The sequence below is a fragment of the Xenopus tropicalis genome, chromosome 3 (genome assembly GCF_000004195.4).
Source record: "Xenopus tropicalis strain Nigerian chromosome 3, UCB_Xtro_10.0, whole genome shotgun sequence".
NCBI lineage: Eukaryota > Metazoa > Chordata > Amphibia > Anura > Pipidae > Xenopus > Xenopus tropicalis.
The window spans coordinates 126,081,283-126,102,558 of NC_030679.2; the positions used below are offsets into that span (position 1 = coordinate 126,081,283).

The 21,276-nt window shown below is 41.5% G+C and overlaps 1 protein-coding gene and 1 long non-coding RNA gene across 22 annotated transcripts in view; one reads left to right on the forward strand and one right to left on the reverse strand.

Moving 5' to 3' along the window:
• Window positions 1-2,944: 2,944 nt before the first annotated feature.
• camk2b (calcium/calmodulin dependent protein kinase (CaM kinase) II beta) overlaps window positions 2,945-21,276 on the reverse strand; it is an 82,236-nt gene continuing 63,904 nt past the window's right edge. For 4 of the 21 annotated variants that reach the window (XM_012959303.2, XM_012959310.2, XM_012959304.3 and 1 more), the window contains 10 exons: window positions 14,877-14,914; window positions 14,235-14,306; window positions 13,576-13,620; window positions 11,738-11,786; window positions 9,529-9,657; window positions 8,604-8,723; window positions 7,737-7,812; window positions 7,156-7,250; window positions 5,971-6,205; window positions 2,945-4,749 (listed from right to left, as the gene is read on the reverse strand). In XM_012959303.2, the coding sequence (XP_012814757.1) occupies window positions 5,973-6,205; window positions 7,156-7,250; window positions 7,737-7,812; window positions 8,604-8,723; window positions 9,529-9,657; window positions 11,738-11,786; window positions 13,576-13,620; window positions 14,235-14,306; window positions 14,877-14,914 (857 nt within the window). In that variant the 3' untranslated portion in view covers window positions 2,945-4,749; window positions 5,971-5,972. 21 annotated transcript variants of the gene reach the window in all.
• On the forward strand, window positions 7,158-21,028 carry LOC116409786. Its single transcript, XR_004222067.1, has 2 exons — window positions 7,158-7,274; window positions 20,131-21,028. It is a non-coding gene; the product is annotated as an uncharacterized LOC116409786 (long non-coding RNA).

Here is a 21,276-nt window from a genome sequence, read left to right on the forward strand (position 1 = left end):
GGGGCTGTATCCCAACACATGGGGGGGGGGGCTGTATCCCAACACATGGGGGGGGGGCTGTATCCCAACACATGTATATAGATCCAGTGCTGCCCCAGGCGCTAGAGCTCAGCATTCCCCCTTCTCCCAGCCATTGGCATACGCACAGACTACTGGCCTGTAATTACCTGCAGACTGAACAGCCAAATCTGTGGTCATTTTTGTGTATTTCCTTCATTCATTAGTATATGATAAAGCTCCTATAATGTTATATTTGTTCTGTGCCATTTTCCTTATTTGAATATGTAGCACCACCCTGTGTATTTTTAAGGCGTTAAATACAGTTATGATTGTAGCTATTATCAAACCATAGTAACACCATTATTTGCTTTGAATTTATTTTCATTTTGTATCATTTAGGGGATTTGTCGGATCCTACTTTCTGGTAATGTGCAGCGTATATTAAAGGAACAGTAACATCAAGAATGAAAATGTATTAAAGTGATTAAAACATTATCTACTGATGCCCTGCACTGGTAAAACTGGTGAGTTTGCATTATAAACTGTACTATAGTTTATATATACATAAGCTGCTGTGTAGCCATGGGGGCAGCCATTCAATCTCGAAAAAAGGAGAAAAGGCACCAGTTACATAACAGATAAGCTCTATAGAATATAATGGGGTTTTATCTGTTATCTTCTATGTACACTGTGCCTTTTCTTCATCTTGAATGGCTGCCCCCGTGGCTACATCACCACCTGCACGCCCCGCCTGCCTATTCCGTTATATGCTCCCTGCTCACTCCTAGCCACACCGGCTTTATGTGAAGTAACAGGAAAGGTTCTATCACAAGCGATCTGTCTGCATGAGGTCTGCATATATTTATAATACACAAGAGCCATGAAAATTGTGTAAATTATATCTTTATAAACGGTGCTTGGTGATGTCATTAGTTGTAATCTGTGCTTAGTGATGGAATTTCTGTCACAGGACTCACTGACCCTTGTGTATTATAATAAATAATGTAACCCCTGTTGTGAAATATGAGGTCATGGAACTCCCTGGTAGCTTATAACATCTTACATTTTACAATACAGGGTACATTAATCACTATATAACCATTAACCAATGATTTAAATTAGATTAGAATTTATTACTAAGTTCTGTATATTATAACATTTGTATTATGGGCGGGGGAGAATTTAGAGTTGTGCATGGACATTGCTGTCTTGTGATGGAGGAAGTGATGTATGGAGTTATGACATGGCAGCACCATCATTTGCGTTTGAGCAGGGAGAAATCAGACAGAAGAGGAGGGGAAGAGAGCCAAACATTCAAGCTTTATAATGGCGGCTCAGGAGAGGGGGAAACTACCATCAATTTGCCAAAAGTTTGTAAACATAAGTGGACTGAAAATAGAATTTGATTTTGCTTCCAGTTTCAGATTTTGCCCTTACAAGTGCAAACCTTGGCAAAAACCTATTCATCGAATGTGTGGAAAAAGGGGGTGCAGGCTGCTTCTCCAAAACTAAAGCCTCTCTGTGTAAAGGTCCCCATACACGGGCCGACTATAGCTGCTGATATCGGTCCCTTGGACCGATTAGGCAGCTAATCGGCCCGTGTATGGGCAGAACAGAGCTGCCTGGCCGACCGATATCTGGCCTGAAATTGGCCAGATCTCGATCGGCCAGGTTAGAAAATCCGGTCGGAACCGACTGCCCCATAAGCTCAAATGTAATCCGATCGTTTGGCCTGGGGCCAAACGATCGGATTATTTTTTTTTTTTAAGTCCCTTGCTACCCGTTATCGCCCACCTGTAGGTGGGGATATCGGGTGAAGATCCGATAGTGTATGGGCACCTTTAGGAGGAACCTCTCTTATCTACAGGGTATGGCCACCTTTGCAGCATTGTCCCAAATGATTAGAGCAACAGGATCCAACAGGATCACAGGCTTAATGGTCTAAACAGCCTCCAGCTTGGGACATGGCCACAATGACAATGACATGCCGATCTGCATTAAACAACTGTACTTTGCGAGCTGCACTGCCGTCTTAAATGAGGTTTATAGCGCCAAAACCTTTTTTTGCCATTTTATTATACATGTTTAAAAATAAAAGGAATGGGCCTTTAAAAGTTCACTCCTATACTGCTTTACTCATTTCCCAAAAACCCACAGCAATTCCACTCCTGTTTGTTTACTTTCTCAGCATGTATAGAAAAGCCACTGGCACTATTCTGCAAGATGGGGAGTAGCAAATCCATATCTGGGGGGCAGACAGCTAGTAGAAAGGTGGACCTAACAGGGAACAGCAGTAGGACAACAGAGCTGTGGCTGACTACCTACATTCTACTATGTTTCTTGGGGTGGACTGTTAATTTTGAATTATTTCGCTTTTTGTTCAGCAGCTTTCTGGTTGCTAGGGCCCAATTTAACCTAGCAACCAGGCAGTAGTTTCAAAGAAAGACAGGAATATAAATAGGGGAGGGTCTACATAGAAATATAAGTAATACAAAGTAATAATAACAACACAGCAATAGTTTTTTGGCTGCTGGGGTCAGTGATCCCCATTTGAAAGCTGGAAAGAGTCAAGAAGAAGGTAAATAATTCAAAAACTATATAAAAAAAATAAAACAAATGAAGCCCAAGTGAAATTTTGCTAAGAATAGGCCATTATGTAACATACAGTAACAAATAAATGTAACTTGAGGGTGAACCACCCCTTTAAGGGCTGCCACTTGACAAGACCTTGCACGACTGATTTCATGCTATGTTTGTAATTGGCAGTAGGGTGATTTCTGGGAACTGGGCCCACCACCCTCGCTTCCAAATATCACACATGCCAGAGCACCCTAAATAACTTGTGAGCCATATGTATGTACGCATGAAAAAGTAGTATGGATAATTCTATAATATCATGAGCCTTCTTGGGGCAATACAGGAAATAAATGACAGTTAGACAGGGTTTGGTTTTTCTTTTTAATCTGCAATAATTTGAAACAATTCAAGAGGAAGATCTTGTTTCTGCTCTTTGTGTGTCCTCTTAGCTTATAACACTTACAAGGCTCAGAAAATAAAGAGTGAAAGAGAAAGACAGGAAACGGAAATATAAAGGAAGACAGCAGCAAAAAAACCCCACTGGCATTCATAAAACGAACAAGCTGTCATCTTGTATCTCTTATATATATATATAGATTTATGTATATATATCTATTTATAGGATTTCTTTTCAAAGGGCATGCAGAAAATGAAACAGCAACAAATTAAAACAAATCAGGCCGGAGATTAGCCTCTCCTCTCCCTTGGGGTCACTGCTCGGAACCCAGCGAATTCAGGGCTGCCTTAATATCTGTTTGGGGATGAATCCTACACACTTCCGTCTCATTATGAGATTCAGCAGAGAGCACTGCCCTTCTATTCACTATGATCTTGACAGATCAGATACAAAAACAAGATGACACTTCCAGTTCCCCCGCAAGCCCCAAAGATGTGGCGATCTGCTTGTTCCCAGCACGCGAAAGGGAATTTAGTGCTTTCCTGAAGAATATGCACTTATGTCAGTTATGCCAAAATGATCCTTGGGTTACACAATCCCACTTTACAAACACAGGAAATCCTATAAATCCAAATCTTTCAGCAAAAATGCCATAAAGTACAAAAAGTACACTACCCTAGGAACAAGTAGTTCTGAAAATATCATTCTGAAAACCCTACATTTTCGCAAGGGTCCATCGTAAAAATTCTGAGGGGGGTTTGGTGCAAGGAGTCCCTGTGTGTAGGTTATTTCAGGATTACGGTGTGACATGATGAATCCTTTGTACAGACCCCGCATGTCAGAGGAGAAAGGCCTTGCTTGAGAATGGACAGACATTAAGCACACTCCATAAAATGCGCCGGTCATGCTTTAGGACTGGCTCTTCCACTGCGGACAATGGATCATATCATCGTTTATGGGGTGCAACGGAATAGGGGTTGTGAGTCATATCTTAGAATATACATCTTTTTTTTTTTTTTTCTTTGTTTTTATTTTTTGCATTCCTGAAACAAAAATGAACAACATAAAAGGGCGGCAGCGGTGGCCCTAGGAAAACGTCTTTGCGGAAATGAATTTTAAAAATAGATTTTTTTTCAATTTTTTTCTTTTTTTTACTTTTTTGTTTGATTTTTTTTTTTTGTATTTCCATTTTTTTTTTTTGTTTACTCGTTGTTCTGTTTGGACAACTCATTTCACGTTGGACGCGCAAACACATGGGAAGAAACTGCTCCACAGGAAGGTCACGGTTCTTTCCCCCCACCCCTCAAGATTTCAGACAATCCCTCCACCCCCCCACCCAAAAAAAAGGCAAACAAAAAGCAAAAAAGGTGGTTTTGGTCAATATTTTTTTCCTGCAACAGGTCGATGAGTACTGTTACCCCGCTCATTGCTAAAGGAGGGCCATACATGTTGAGCCTCCTTTTCTTCAGCTTTGTCACGAAAAAAGATCAAAGGGAAAACCTATCACCAAGACCTTATCCTGTCGTTTTGCTGCATTTTAGTCCCCATAAATCCAGGCAGTGGATATCTGGGGAACGTGGGCCATTGAGGTGGTTGAGGGAGGCAAGAATAGAAGAGTCTGGATTTGGAGGGGTCGGGGGGAGGAGGGACGGGAAGGAACGGCACAAGCATGCGGTCACGTGCTTTTCCTCGCCGCTGGAACTCTCTGAGCGGCGGAGCCAAAAGTCTCTGGCACTTCCTCTTCTCTGGTGAAGCCAGAAGGTCGTTACTGAGGCCTGGTAGAAGAAATGGTAATGGTGAAAAAAAAGGCACAGTGTATGAAAACCTTCAAGGCAAACAGTTTTATGGCTTTCCTAAATTCTGTATTAATATTTGTGTTACTATGAATATGATAGAAGAGCATTTATCACAGCTCCTTAATGTGAATCATAACAAGTTTCTTTCTGTTTGATTGATGTTCTCCTGGCCTGTTTCTCATGGTTAGAGAGCTGTCACTGAAAGCTTCCCTGTGCATTAATCTGCGGATGTTGTAGATATAATTTAAGCTGGCCATACACGTGGCGATCTCACGATGTTTCGTACGACCGTCGGTCGCACGAAACATCGTCAGATCCGCCACACACCATTCAGGGCTGAATCGGCAGGTAAGGAGGTAGAAACAATAGGATTTCTACCTCCTTCTGCCGATTCAGCTCTGAAGGGAGAATTTTGGTCAGGCGCCTTCTATGGCGCCCGATCAAAATTTTCTAACTTGGCCGATCGGCGAGCCGACCGATTTCAGCAGCTTCCTGCGATATCGGTCGGCTCGCTGACATGCCATACACGCACCGATTATCGTACGAAACGAGGTTTCGTACGATAATATCGGTGCGTGTATGGCCACCTTTACACTGCATCAGCCAAATACAAGAGGCTACCTTGGGAATTAGTACTGAGATCACTTTATGTGAAAACACACGTACATTGCTACATTTCTATATATTTGGCTTGGCAAAAGTATTGCCCATAAGGTAAAACTGCTGAAGCTAGGGCATTTATTCTGGCCAAATATAAAATGTAAAAGTATTACATTTAAAAATGCATTATTACTAAATGATGTTGTTCTTGGCTATTCCTAAATAAATAAGCCCATGGGACCTAAATGCTCAGAGATATATGATCAGAAATGGTGGAACTACCCAGCATGTATAGCATCCTTCGGAGGTGAACATATCCTCCTCCTAACTGGTCATGTGGAGTAGTGGTTTTAAGGGCTTTTCCTCTCTGTCGGGCCATTAGTCTACTGAGTCACCCATGCATTTTATGCACTGTAAGCACTGAGTTGCCATATGGCCCAATGTACATGGGCCGGGAACCAGTCTGTGCCTGTGTGATGACGTGGCTGGTAGAAAACACACGCAGAACTTCAGCGGGATACGTTAAAGGAAAGCCATCTTTTTGCTGGTATAATAAAAAAGTAGTTTTATGATTATCTATCTTTATTTAAAAATCTATACCATCACTGGAGGGGTGCTACGGGAGCCCCTGAACAGTGGAAATGCACATTCTGCCATTTGCCATCACGACGATGCCAGACACGGGTTTCCTCAGACTGACTGGTGCGAGGCCGCCCCTGCGTGTCGATGTACTGCGTCAGACGAATGTAAGCGATACAAGCAGCATCCTCTCCCACTACATGGACATGAGGATTTAGGATGGTCGTGTGGATTGGCTTGTTGTTTTTGGACAGCACTGGGGACCAAAAAAAAATTAGTTGAACCAGAGAATCTGGTGTACATTGGTATGGTTAAAACACATAGCTACAGTACTGTTACTTATACACTGGTGATTTGTGCAGCTCTATGTGATGCATAGTTGGGTGCTTGCTCTAGTGAGGACAAGTTTCCTCCTGCAGCTGCAACTTCGCGTGACTTCGGATACCGAAGCGCTGCAAAGGGCTTTCCACGGGCCAGCCACTGGCTAGCCCCATGTGACTTCAAAATTAAATATAAAAAAAATTTGTTTGTGTTTTTAAAAAATGGATTTCAATGCAGAATTCCGCTGGAAAAGCTCTATTAAGTCATGTGTTTTAAAAAGAACATGTTTTCCCATGACAGTATTCCTTTATGGTTGCCATATAGACTAAAAAGCTTTCAGCGGACAGAGTTGGCAGCTTATCAACTTATGCATGGGATAATTGAGCAATATCTGGGTGAAAAATGGGCAGATGCCATTCAGGGAGGTTTAAAAATTGGGGCCAGGAGTGCATTGGCTTGTTGATGAGGTCCTTACTCTGATAACCAGCAACCCATTGATGTGATTGGATCAATCTGATATTGACCAGGGTAGTCATATCAGAAAAAGATCCTCTCATATGGCAACCTAGCCAAACTAGCAGATCATTCAGTGTATGGCAAGCTTCAGAAATGAAAACTATTGTGGATATATGGGCAGTTATGTTGATTGGTCGAAGTTATCACAGGCAGCACTGCCATCGGGGGGGGGAGAGGGGGTACAATTGTGCCGGGCCCAAAATAACTTGTGCAGGGCCCCAAAATTTCTGACGGCGGCCCTGATCACAGGCCTTCTATGGGCTGGTTCTTATGTACAGAGACATAACTGATATTATAAAAAAAAAAGGCACTTCCATTAGGACGTTGACAAAAAACAATTCTTATATTTTGAATCTTTCAATTTCTTACAGTTTTCGAAGTAAAAACGGTGGAAATCTATCCCTTCTACCAGGTTACCAAGAGCTTCCGGCTCAAATGTGGTCAGTCCAGGATCACAGATTTTCCTGTAAAACCACAGAGTGAGTTAGGTATGTATTTCTAATAATTTATTCACAAGAAACCACTCACAAACAAAACCATTCATGTCTAACTGAACCCAGTCACTGAGTTTTAATCTATACATGATATATATAGCATAGATATATACACATATCTATCTTATCTATATATAAGTGCACATGTATATACATACATATATATATATATATATATATATATATATATATATATATATATATATATATATATATATATATATATATATATATATATATATATAAAAAGAAAGATCAGATACCTTATTCAGCTATTTCTTTGTTCTCAGGGTATCCTAAATCAGAGTGTTCAGGCAATCAATTACTAATCTGCAATTTGGATCTGTTTGGTATGGGCCATATCTTTACAGAAGAATTTGTATTTATCCAGAAGGCTAAGATAATAGATTAGATGTTACTAATACATTGTAATAAAAGTAATCATTAGGTACTCACGCATATGCCTCGAAGTCACCATTATTCACAGCTTCAATCAGTTGCTCTGTGATTTTAATGATCTCCTGTTTCCGAGCTGGGGAGGCACATATTACTGTCAGTGGTAAGGTACCAAACCATGATAAGAAAGAAGAAAACTTAAAGACTGAGTAAAAATACCATGCTATAAAAAATGAAGACAAGGGGACTGGAAAATCATAAAATTAGTTATGGCAGAATAAGAGTGAAGGTTAAGCAAAAATTGGAACTGGAGCAAAATAAAGATTTTAACATTGGGGTAAATGGGAAAAAAATCAGATAGCAGGGACAATTGGCATCCATGAATGATTCCTCATCAGAAGGCAGGAAACCTGACAGAAGGCAGTCAAAGAGATAAAATGACTCATTATTCAGAATTAAATATTTCATGACATGGTCCTCGCATGAAGGAATTATTAAAAAAAAAAGTTGACATGAAAATGGAGGAGAGTCAGACTGTAGCAAGGGTGCAAAAACAGTAAGCGCAGCATAATAGTGGGGAGGTTGGGAAAGAGCTTGAACTTGATGGCAGAAAATGGATTCAGCAGGATTGTTCATATTATAAGGAAGGGAGTCTGTATTATGGGGAGAGTGTGGAAAACTGTCTCAACACAATGATGAAAAATATGAGAAAATTATCATGTTGGTCAAAGATATAAACAGTATAAATAAGATGGGAAAGACAAAATGTTGGCTTAAACTTGGAAATAGTGTATGATGGGGGAGAGGTTAGAAAAGAGATTAGTAGTAAGAAAGACAGTAATAATTAGGATACTGTATGATCACAAAAGAAAAGGAGATAGGAGTTATATGTTCTGAAGGGTGTGTGTATGTACTAGCTCTACTTACGCTGTACAAACGGAGAGTTTAGGTGGGGCTGGGAGAGCCGATGCTGCGTGTTGGAATACTGCACTCCCTCTGCTTCTGAGCCTCGTCTGACTGTGTTAAATATATCTGTAAATCTAGCAGCTGGGAGGGTGACAGAGAGACAGGGGGTAGAGAGACAGGAGACAGAAAGAGGGACAGAATGACAAGGCACAGAGCAGCAGAGACCGGTGACAGAGACAGAAACGCAAGGGCAAAGAGACAAAGAAGGGGAAGGGTGCCAGGGAGAAAGACAAGGGGCAAGAGGGAGAAAAATGAAAGGCCAGAGCAGAAAGTATAGAATGGAAGATAATTGGAGCAGAAAGGGAACAGATAACAAAATGAAAATAAATAAATAAGAGAACAGATATCAACACAGAGAGAGCAGAGACACAGCAGCAATGTGAGTGACACGCAATACAGTACACAACATCTATCACAAACAAACCACACAACAGGCAGCAGCAGTGCTGGACTCCACCCCACCGGGATAGGAAGCAGCACTGCTATATGGACTGGCCTTGACCCACCACCCTCCCACCACAAAAGGTGACACCACAGTGACAGAGACAGGAGGATTTGCTAGCCTGATATTTCTCAAGAGGGCCCTCTAAATCCTGGGCTAGAAACGTACGGATAAAAACCCATGTTAAAGGGCTAATTAATATCAAACATTTTGTTATTAGCTTTTACTACAGTTTTGCGCCCAACTTGTGATGTGGGCATCAATGGCATAAATAAGATACATGGAAAGGTTAGTAGTCAGCACAAAGAGCACCACACCAACACAAGATTAGACTGTGGCTTTGGCTTTGTTACAGGTTAATAGCATGCTGCTCATTTCTATAGACTGTGCATTATATGAAACCTCCAAACGAATCGATGTCTCCTGTGTACCCATCCTACTTACGCTGTGCGAGAGGTGAATGGGGGAAGGACGGGGAGAGGGGCTGCTGAGCGACCGCTGCTTGTGGTCCCTCAGCTTCCAGGGCCCCCGAGCCCCTTCTCACTGAGCTTAATATGTCTGAGAACTTCATCACTAGAGAGAATGGGGAGAGAAAAGGGGGTGAAGCACGACAGACAGAGGAAGGGGAGGAAAAGTAAAAAGAGGAGTTTGTGAGTGGGGAGGGGGGACTAGAGCACAAAGTGATTTGGGTCAGGTGTAGTACTAGTGGATAATGGGAGTGTGACAAAAAATGTGATAGAAAATAATGCAGAAAGAGGGTACAAGGACAAATGCAGGCAGCATAAATGCATGGGGACTGTGATTTAGGACACATCAAATATAAAGGGGATAAGACATTACAGTCTGAATCTGTGTGCAAACATAGGAATTTGCATGCTAAAAGTCTACACCATTGTATTTGTGTTTATATATTGGACCAACGTTTCATGAACTCATTAATCATTGGCATTTAATAGTGAGTGAGAGAGGCTAGTATCTGAGATAACTCATTAATCAGTGGCATTATATAGTGAGTGAGAGAGGGCAGTATCTGAGATAACTCATTAATCAGTGGCATTATATAGTGAGTGAGAGAGGGCAGTATCTGAGATAACTCATTAATCATTGGCATTATATAGTGAGTGAGAGAGGGCAGTATCTGAGATAACTCATTAATCAGTGGCATTATGTAGTGAGTGAGAGAGGGCAGTATCTGAGATAACTCATTAATCAGCGGCATTATATAGTGAGTGAGAGAGGGCAGTATCTGAGATAACTCATTAATCAGCGGCATTATATAGTGAGTGAGAGAGGGCAGTATCTGAGATAACTCATTAATCAGTGGCATTATATAGTGAGTGAGAGAGGGCAGTATCTGAGATAACTCATTAATCAGCGGCATTATATAGTGAGTGAGAGAGGGCAGTATCTGAGATAACTCATTAATCAGTGGCATTATATAGTGAGTGAGAGAGGCTAGTATCTGAGATAACTCATTAATCAGTGGCATTATATAGTGAGTGAGAGAGGCTAGTATCTGAGATAACTCATTAATCAGTGGCATTATATAGTGAGTGAGAGAGGGCAGTATCTGAGATAACTCATTAATCAGTGGCATTATATAGTGAGTGAGAGAGGGCAGTATCTGAGATAACTCATTAATCAGCGGCATTATATAGTGAGTGAGAGAGGGCAGTATCTGAGATAACTCATTAATCAGCGGCATTATATAGTGAGTGAGAGAGGGCAGTATCTGAGATAACTCATTAATCAGTGGCATTATATAGTGAGTGAGAGAGGGCAGTATCTGAGATAACTCATTCATAAGTGGCATTATATAGTGAGTGAGAGAGGCTAGTATCTGAGATAACTCATTAATCAGTGGCATTATATAGTGAGTGAGAGAGGGCAGTATCTGAGATAACTCATTAATCAGTGGCATTATATAGTGAGTGAGAGAGGCTAGTATCTGAGATAACTCATTAATCAGTGGCATTATATAGTGAGTGAGAGATAGTTCATAAATGAGAATAGGTATTATATAGCAGTATCTGAGATAACTAGAAAGCTGCCTCCCCAATGAAAAGGAGAAAGCAAAGAAAGGTAATAATGTCTAATAAACAGAGGAGGGAGAGTGAGGGATAAGAGCAGGTGAATATTGGAGAGGGATAGTGAGATGCAGGCACAGGAAGTGACATCAGAGTGACAACAGGAAACCCATCCTTGCAGAAAATTGTACCACATGCAACTGTGTGAGAATACAACAGCTTGCCACTCCATAGTCCCTCTGCACTCTCCAGTCTTTCCTCATCTACTGTCTCTTTCCCATGTCTTCCTCTAGAACCCACTTCCACACACACACGCGCGCAAATACACTGCTTTACTGTTTGCCATTGTGGCTTACCTTTCTCTTTTCTTTCTCGTTTCTCATCTCCCTTTTCCCTTGTAATGCCCTGGCTAAGCAGCATCCTTTCTCCCAGCCTCCTACCTTTCCTCTCATCTCCTTAAATTCCTTCTATATAAGGCTCCAAATTCCCAGCTCCTGCACCCAAGGGCATTAGAGGTTGTATGGAGTTCACTATATGTATGGGCATCACGTGTAATAGGAAATAAAGTAGAACTTGTGCAGTGCAGGGGGTGGTGGTTTTATAAAACAAAGAATGGAGCACAATACCTTTCATTTCTTCATCCTCTGGGTTTGTATGTGTACTGTCTGATGACTCCTGAGAGAACGTGGGAGAGCAGAAGAGAAATGGAGTCATGAAAGGGAAGGGAGAAGACCAAAGTAGGAGGAAGGTGGAAGAGAGAGGCAAAAACAGTAGACTGATTATTGTCAGTTTCAGACAGTTTGTCATTTCCAAACCACAAATACCCCGCTATAAAGACTTCTAATCTCTGGTACAAAGTAGGAACACTATTCCTGTACCTTACTACAATATGAAAGCTATTCATAAACCTGTACAAACCAAATTACGGATGAATCCAAAGCGCTGAGAAGTGAATGTTCTGCACACTGTACTGAGGCATAGTGTCTCTACCCGTGTCTCATTTCTGAGAGAGGGCTGACCATTGTCAGGCAGGTCTAAAAGCGGCTGTACCAATGGGAGGGCAAGGGACCATATATGGACTCCTGGTCTCCCCCTCCTTTAACTTGTCGGGTTCTAGCTTGTAGGGCTTTGCTACTGGCACAGGGCAAGATTACATATTCTGTGCCTGGGAATACTTTACAAACAGTAAGAAAAAGGTGCACAAAAAGTAAAAGTAGAATATGGAAAGCCACCATCACTATCTGAACTACTAAAATAAATAGGATTTAGGGAAGCAAAAACAGTGCAGTTACTTTGCCTGAGAGAAGTGCATCTCACTGCACTGATTACATTTACATTTACAGTGTGTGCCGAGAGGAGAAAACAAAGGCCTCTCAGAATAATTCATTCCTTATTTTATTTGTCCTTTATATATAACCCCACAACCCTGTTTATTCCTGGATGTGTGTTCCTCCAAGTGTATTTCTCCCTGCTCTATACTGCACTATATGGAGGAGTTTATCTCTAATTGTAAGCTCTTGCAACCGTTTTGCTATCTGTAAAGATAAGCTATCTTCCCTATGTGTGGCACTGCAGTGTATGTTATCACTAAACGAACGAGAGATAATAAAAAATATTGTAAATAAAGTGAGAAGAGAAACGAGGGGAAAATCAGAGGGAAATGACGACAGAAAACACTGGTATGCAGAAAGTTACGTTAACCAATAGATTTATATTTATATGCACATATACAAACATACTCTTGTGAACAGTGGAAATCATTACATACAGAGAAGTGGTCTGTGTTGTATGAGTTACAAACCATGTATTACAAGGCAGCACACTGGGGCACTAGGAGCCACAAGATCAATGCGCCCACTCATTGGCCAAGTAACTTAACATGAGCCACAATGGGACTTGTTGTGCTGCTGCCAGACACAGGCACCTGTATAATAATCACTTGGCCATAAGAAAGCAGTAACCACTGATCTCTTTCTGTGCTTTGCCCTCAAACTACCTTCACTGCATGGTCATGCACTCAAAGCCTCTTCTATCATGCAGCATATAGAGAAAATATCACACTTTATGGACAAATCTCTCACAAACAGCCCCATCTCCATATTTATGGACATAAGTGACAATTTCATCTGGAAGAGAACTGATTTTGGTGTAACTAAAAGTCTTGTTTCAGCCTAAAACATTTATGACTAAACCAATATGGCTAATAGATTAATATAATAGAACACAGTAACACACATGGTATACTGATGATTAGAGATAAAACTCTTGAAAACAACTTGAAAACAGCTAAGTAACCATTAGTACAAATGTGCGGCACGCCTCTCCTGTCAGAAACGGTTTAATCGAACCACTCAATACACAAGGGAAAAGATCCCCCAACATCTCCCCCAAAACTGTTTTTTTAAGAGAAAGATGTGGGTGAGACATGACAAGTGAAGACAGAGGGTAAAGACACAGCAAATACCTTTATCCCGTCCACCAGGTTATGAATTACTGTGGTTTGAGTCTCCTATAGAGGAAGAGGAAGAATGAGAAATGGGAAGGAGGAGAAAGCAAAAAAAACAGAAAACAAAGAAGGAGTAGAAAAAGGCAAAAAGAGGAAACATGGAAAGGGAACGGGTAATCTAGGAAGGGGAAAGTATGAGAATTACCAGGAAAGTTAGAGGCTGGAAGAACGGAGTGAGAAATGGAAGGCTGACAAGGCAAGGAGCAAGATGCTTCACAAAGCACAAATCTCTATCTTCTCCACAAATCCATCTCAACCACAGACAGGTAACAGACTTTCCCAAAGACAAAGTACAATCTCTGTCACAGACGAATAACAAAGGGGCTTGTACACCTTAGCGAGCAACCCTGCTAAGACAAACTATAGACGTCGCTAAATCACGAACACAAAACAGACCTCCCCAAACTAAGCACACAGGCTTCACCCCATTCATATCGGAAGCAGAAAAGGCTCTCTCTAAGGATGAGGGTGGTGAGGAAGATACTTTGGTGTAGGGTAGATTCGTTCCAGGGGAATCAGCCCCCGACAAGCCCATTGCCCTTACCCCTAGAAATATGACAGGTACACAAAGTGATCTGGTTCTTTCCTGGCCAACCCATCTACAATACCCCTCATACCAGTGCTGCAGGAGGAATGGGCCCCTTTGGACTGGTCACTCCAGCGCTATTCTTGGTGCTGTTTGTCTGAGGCTGTAAAAGACGGGAAGACTTGATTGGTTAAAGGCATCCAAAAATAGTGTTAAACAACTGTTATGTTCAAACAGGAGGAATGAATGGCAAAGGGCAAAGTTATATGTGGCAAAACATGGATTTCAGCAAAGAACAGTTGAAGGAGCTGCCAGTGAGGGTAATATAAAGTATCTTTTAGATTTAGATCTTCTGGGCAGGGTCATCTTTATATCTTGTACAGGTAATTTGGTGTATTTTTGGCTGCAGAATATGGTGGAGCTTTATAAATGCACCATGATAATCATAATAATAAAGTAATAAACTAATCATTAATAGACATACAGAGAAGTCTGGTCTTATGCTGCTACTGCTTGTTTCCTTGAGTGAATGGGATTGTGGAGATTGTATTTCAGCTGGTGGCCCTTGGAGCAGGGGCGTAACTACAGTGGCTGCAGGGGAACCCAGAAGGTAGAGGGGGGCCCATGAGGCCCTAATTAATGAGCAATTTAAATATATATTGGTAAAACAGGCCAACCTCTGGACATTTATGGGGCCCTAAAAACATACATATTAATACATACTAACTCTTACCTTTCCAACATCTGTCTTCTTATTCAGTAAGCTCTTGGCTGCTGTGAAAGGCCAGAAGAAGAAGTAGAAGGACCAGTTAGTATAACAGTGCTTACCTAGCATGGCTCATATGTGCCTAGAGAAGTCATTGGGTATCTTTGTGTATATGATCTGTGTCTATAGAATACTGATTCAATGTGTTTATCACTGTTCATTTCTGTATGGGATTCAATAACCTTTTATGTATAGTAGGTGGTCGCCCTAGGTTACAACATCTAGTAGTTTTAGGCTGATGTCCCGTGAAAAGGTTTAGTCTCCAATGATAGATCTCTGTTGCCGCGGGCGACTAATTTCTCCGAAATGCATTTCCACAGGCAATATCAATCGCTGGTGGAAAGGCCTTCGTGCAGTTTGTTCCTGCAGGCAACTTTAGAAAATCGAAGCAATGCATAGGCCTTTCCATCATTGATTCATATTGTTGCTGGTGGAAAGGCATTTTGGAGAGATCTATCGTGGGAGACTAAATCTTTTCATGGGACATCAGCCTTTGACATATAATACAACCTGAATGAATGAAAACCTTCACAGACATATTCCCTTTATGTTAGTGTGCTGGTGTGCCACCATTGGTAATTGTTATTTGTACAGGCAGTTTATAATAGGACTTAACTGTTATATCACAAAGATAACCCAACTCCTGAAATACTCCACTATCCCTGCAGCATAGTGTTAGAATGCAAGGTGTAAAATTAATTTCAAATAAAAAAAAACTTACCTTGTTAGAAAGGAGAGAGAAGCAGAAGGGGACAAAAGAAACAGAGGAAAACAAAGCAGAATTGCAGAAAAAAAGGAGACAAAATAACAAGAAGCCAAGAGATAACAGAGGGAAATAAAAGGAGAGAAAGGAAATAAATAAAATGAGAAATATAAAGTTAGAAGGCCGAGAGAGAAATATATAGCTGTAAGATACATTTGGTGGGAACTGTAAGGTGGCAAACATCTTTATTTATGGGCATCGACAGGCTGGCAAGACAGGATGCCCATCACATGCACAGCCATAAGGGTTCTATAACCAAAAGCATTCAGGTCTGCATCTTACTACAGTCTACATCCTCTGCTTCATGCTCTGCATCACTCATTGTATGCCCGGCTGCATAACAACCCTGCCCTGAGATATCTACCCCAACGCACTGCCACTGCACTCCCAGCACCCCCTCTGCCTACACAAACTGCTCACTAACAGTGCATGAATGGGGCTGCCCTGTGTATAGTGTAGTATGCCTGAGCTGCTGAACTCTAAGCAGCCAGAAATAATAAGGAATCCTAAATAAATCGATCAAAAATCTGTAGCACCAGGAATACAAAGGAAATGTCAGGCCACGCAGTGGTTTTTAGTCTACTAACAGAAATGTCAGAATCTTTGGAGGGGTGTTTTGAGTATGCCGTTGGGTAATGCTGAGAGTCCAGACTTGAGAAATGGATCTGAGCAGATGCCATACTGCACAGCATTTTGTATTTAAAGGGGAACACCACCTAAACACAACTCATGTTTTGCATCCATGGATAAATTATACCTTAGTTGGTAAGGTATAGGTACGGTTTTATTATTTGAGTATAATGGAGTATATGGGAGATGGACTTCCTGTAATTTGGAGCTCTCCACATAACCGGTTTACGGATAATAGATCCTATACCTGTACATCAATTTAAAAATATTCAGCCTTTCCAGGATTTTTAATGTAAAAATATGGTTTGGAACAGTTACCTAAGACTGGCCCCCTGATAAAGTAAAAAGACAAGAAATGTGCAAATCCAACCAAAGAGATTTTAGAAAAATGTTGCTAAATCTCCCCCTTACTCAGTCAAAGTCAGGCCTAACTGTTTTAGAGAAAAAGAAACACCATACTTGAACAAGGGGAAGAATTTTTAGAGATTTTTGGTTGGCTGCTATGCTCAGCTTAAATATCATGAATCCTTGTTACAGGCAGGAACTTAACTACAGAGGAGGCAAACCCTGCCCCTGGGGCAAGGGGGCCCGGGAGTGTAGAAGGTCCTAAAGGTGGCCATAAACAGGCCAATTTCAGCTGCTGATCTCAGTCTTTAGACCAATTCGGATTACCCGTATATGGGCACCAGCGACGGGCCTCCCTGACGGACGTCTGGACAGAAATTGGCCAGATCTTGATAGGGCGGGTTTGATTTTTCCGTTGGATCCTGATAAGATGGTGCCTATGCCTGCCGTTTCAGTTTGATCATTTGGCCATAGGGCCAAATGATTGAATTAGCCGATATCGCCCATATAGGGAGAAGATCCGCTCACTTGGCAACCTCACCCAGCAAGTGAATCTTATAGTGTATGACCATCTTAAGTAATTAGCAGTTTTTTGGTAGGATTTGGCAGAACTGGTCCAACCTAGAATTGTTTTAGGGCCCTAAGTTGAACTTGCTGGGGGGCCCATAGCATATAGTTACACCACTGGTCACAGAGGTTCAGCAGGAACCAGTATATATATATATATATTTCCCCAAAAGTGCCATATAATTACTCTGTAGAATACCATGGCTGTTGGTAGAGTTTGGAGATACCAATATACCATGGTGTGAGTTTGCACCAAGGTATCATTAGATGGCAGCAGTACACAAATATAAGAAAATACAAAAAAGCTGAGGGAGGAGACACCAGACAGAATGTTAAATGTGTAATGGGCATGAGGCAAAATGCTTGCAATAGCCCTTTAGGCATAAGGTTTCATGAAGGAACTACCTATCTGAGGGCAACAGAGGAGACAGTGTTTGAGGCAGTCAGGATCCTGATCAGACGCATGGCTCTGCAACCTTATAGGCAGGTTTAATACTCTGCGTACTCCCTCCCATAACACTATAATTGCATAATGTTTTACATTGATATGTACAAACTGACACCGAGCAACTCAGTAGGCACAAAGTGTCTGCAGAGATTCAGAGGGGCACTGCACATGGGCTATCATTTATATTATGAGAGATCACAATCCACTGCTAATCTGGTAATAATTAGGGCCAATTACAAGTACAAATGCATGGCAAGGGGGAGGTATCAAAACCGTATAGCACTTTGCCATGACCCAGTAAATATATGCTATTCTGATAGATTAACAGGGCAAAACATGCACTGCAAATAAACAATATCTGCACAGTAGTACATAAATGCTGTCCTGTAAGTACGTATGCACAGTTATGTACACAGTTCTTTATTCATACATATACGTGTATATCAATCTGCACAGACCTTGGCAAAGTCACACATATATATATTTAAACATGCACAAAGACTTAGCACAGACCCAATCACACACATAAACACACAGCTCTGCTCATACAATATAGGCTGTAAATGGAACATATTTAAATAGATGACTGAGCACAGATACAATAACACAAATACATAGCTGGTGTTGCAGGAAAGCAAGAGGGAGTCACACATCTACACTGCACAGTGTATTAACCCAGCCTGGTGTCACTGCTCTAAACACACACGTACAATACACAGAATTTAATTGTGATTCAGTCCTGTACAGTGAAGACCTTATTCCACTTAGATTGGCCAAACCTAGGGTGACCATATTACTTGAAAATTCAGGGATACATCTAAAAAGTCTAGATATTTATTAGACGTGTCCCTGAATTTTCAAGTAATCTGGTCACCCTAGCAGCTAGCCAAACCAGGATATGATCGTAATCTCACTGATGAAATGCTAGGTGAGGCTTCTAAATCTGTCCAAATCATACTCATCTGGTTTGAAAAGCTTGGTGAATGTGTGCAGTAATTCTCCAGTTAATATAAGGGCCATGGCCCCTGTAAGATATAGGACTACCAGTTATAAAGACCTTGTGTAAATGGCCAGTTTTCCCTAAGGGCATGGGCACACAACAAAAATGCAGTTTCAAGCATAAATATGCATTATATGCAGCCCTATAGGCAATGATGGGATATGCAGTTTTGTAATCCCACAGAGCGCTTACAAGGTGACATCTCTCTGGCTACGCCATTGTATGCGTTTGTCTGGCGAAACACCAATACGCCTACAAAACTCCATTTCATATGGGATCCACAGATACACTAAGCTGAAATACGTTGCATATTTACAAAATGGCGGCAAAACTCCTGCGAGGTTGCTATTGCCCAAATGTGTAAGCAGATTTGCTTGCTACTTGCCCAAAATGTATTAGCGGTGTCATAATTTTGTTACATAATGTAATGTTGTTTTACTGTTTTGTTTAGAAAAACACCAACATAGGCTGATAGTAGCCATTATTTGTATAAGGTATCTTTATCTAATAGACCAAATGTACAGTCACCTTGGATAAGCTTGTATAAGATAAAACTGGTGCAGTACAAAGCATTGATCAAACATGGGGTTAGGGCAATGACACACTGAGCTACTTAGTAGCAGCTACATGTCACAGCTACAGAAATAGACAGTACTAATCATTTACCAATAACTGTCTCTACGTGTGCTTAAAGGCTCTGGCACATGGGGAGATTAGTCGCCCGCGACAAAACTCCCTGTTCGCGGGTGACTAATCTCCCCGAGTTGCCTTCACCTGCCATCCTACCGGCAAAAATGTAAGTCGCCGGTGGGATGGCACACGGCGGCGGCGCGATTTCGCGCAAATCGTCGAAAAAGCCTTGCGAGGCAACTTCGGCGATTTGCGCAAAATCGTGCCGCCGCGTGTGCCATCCCACCGGCGACTTACAGGTGACGGCAACTCAGGGAGATTAGTTGCCCGCGAACAGGGAGTTTTGTCGCGGGCGACTAATCTCCCCGTGTGCCAGAGCCCTTAGTGGAGGCAATTCTCAGTATTGTCTATGGCAGGGGTTTTTCTGGGGTTTAGTAGCCGTGGACAAGTGGCTGCTACTAGTAACTCAGTGTGTCTTCACCCTAAGTAGTAGCAGCTACTTTTTCACATTTAAAAGGGTGAAGACACACAGAGCTACTAGTAGCAGCTACTTGTCACAGTTACTAAAATGCTGATCATTTACCGATAACTGTTTCTATGTGTGTTTAGCAGAGGCAATTCTCAGTATTGTCTATGGCAGGGGATTTTCTGGAGTTTAGTAGCTGTGACAAGTAGCTGCTACTAAGTAGCTCTGTGTGTCTTCACCCTTACAGGTAAATAAATTAGCTTAGTATAAATAATGGTTGCCATTATCAAACTGCCTTGGGCATAAGTGGATGAATTATTTAAAAAGAACTGGAAATGTAAACCCTCAAAAATAATGAATGTTCTTCTACAGACACGAAAAAAACAGCAGTCGGCTCATAATATGTGGGAAATGAAGGAACTAGCCATTTGTGTCATGTATCCACATTCTTTCTTGAAGTCGAGACCAACATCTCCAAGTTTTCCTAACAAGCCTTATAATTACTCAAGGTAATTTGTTTTGTCACAGCCCTCCCCGAGGACCAGGAGATGAGGGCCGCTGCACATGCTCACCACTTATTCGATGCTTGAAAAATAGTAGACTCAGCAAACTCCACTCATTTTGCTGTGTGTATGGAGCCCCCAGGGGAAGTTTTAAAATGTCTATTTACAGCGTTGGCCTTATTTTGGTTTTAGCTCTTACATTTATTTCAGTGCCTAGAGAACAAACTGAGTCAGCAGGTCTTAAATACATGCCTCACTCATTGTACATGATGTATTAATCGTACAGCGTAGGTTTGAGAAGGTTTGGGTTGCTTTCTCAGCCCATGCCATGCTCATGACATGCTGGGCACACAGCATGCACAAGGTTACATAACACTACATGCAGCATCTCCAGGAGGCACCAAGCTAAGGACCTCCTATACACTGTCATCATTCTTGTAACCATGCTACAAAATAGCTGTCCCACATTCCATCTTATTTACCCACACAGAGCCTAATGTGTACCAGTGGCATCCAACTTTCAAGTCCTTCTGCAGAACTATAAATTCCCTCGTTCGGTATGGAGCTGTTTTACAAAGGCTAGAGGGCCATGTTGGATCTCTGTGGCACATATCTACACTAAAATGATATCCGGTACATGGTGATACTGTATGTATTTGTGGCACAAAAGAGTCTGGCTAGTTCCATACATCCACAGATCACCAATCATTCCTGCACATACATTTTAGCTCCCATTTCTCTTTACTATAATAAAATGTAATCTTGTTTAAATCAGACTGAATATATGGTATGCATCATATTAGAATCTTAAAGGTTTATCATATATGCAGGAAGCATTAGTGTTTTCTCTGAATATATCCAAAACTGTAGTGTGGCCCACCTGGCTATTAAATAATTGATCCTATGTCCCCACACTTGTACCAAAGCATTCCGGCTGTACTAAACACTCAGAGCTTCTTCTGGGTTCCTATGGGACATTCTGTGTGTATTGTTACTATTCCAGATGCCAGTGCCC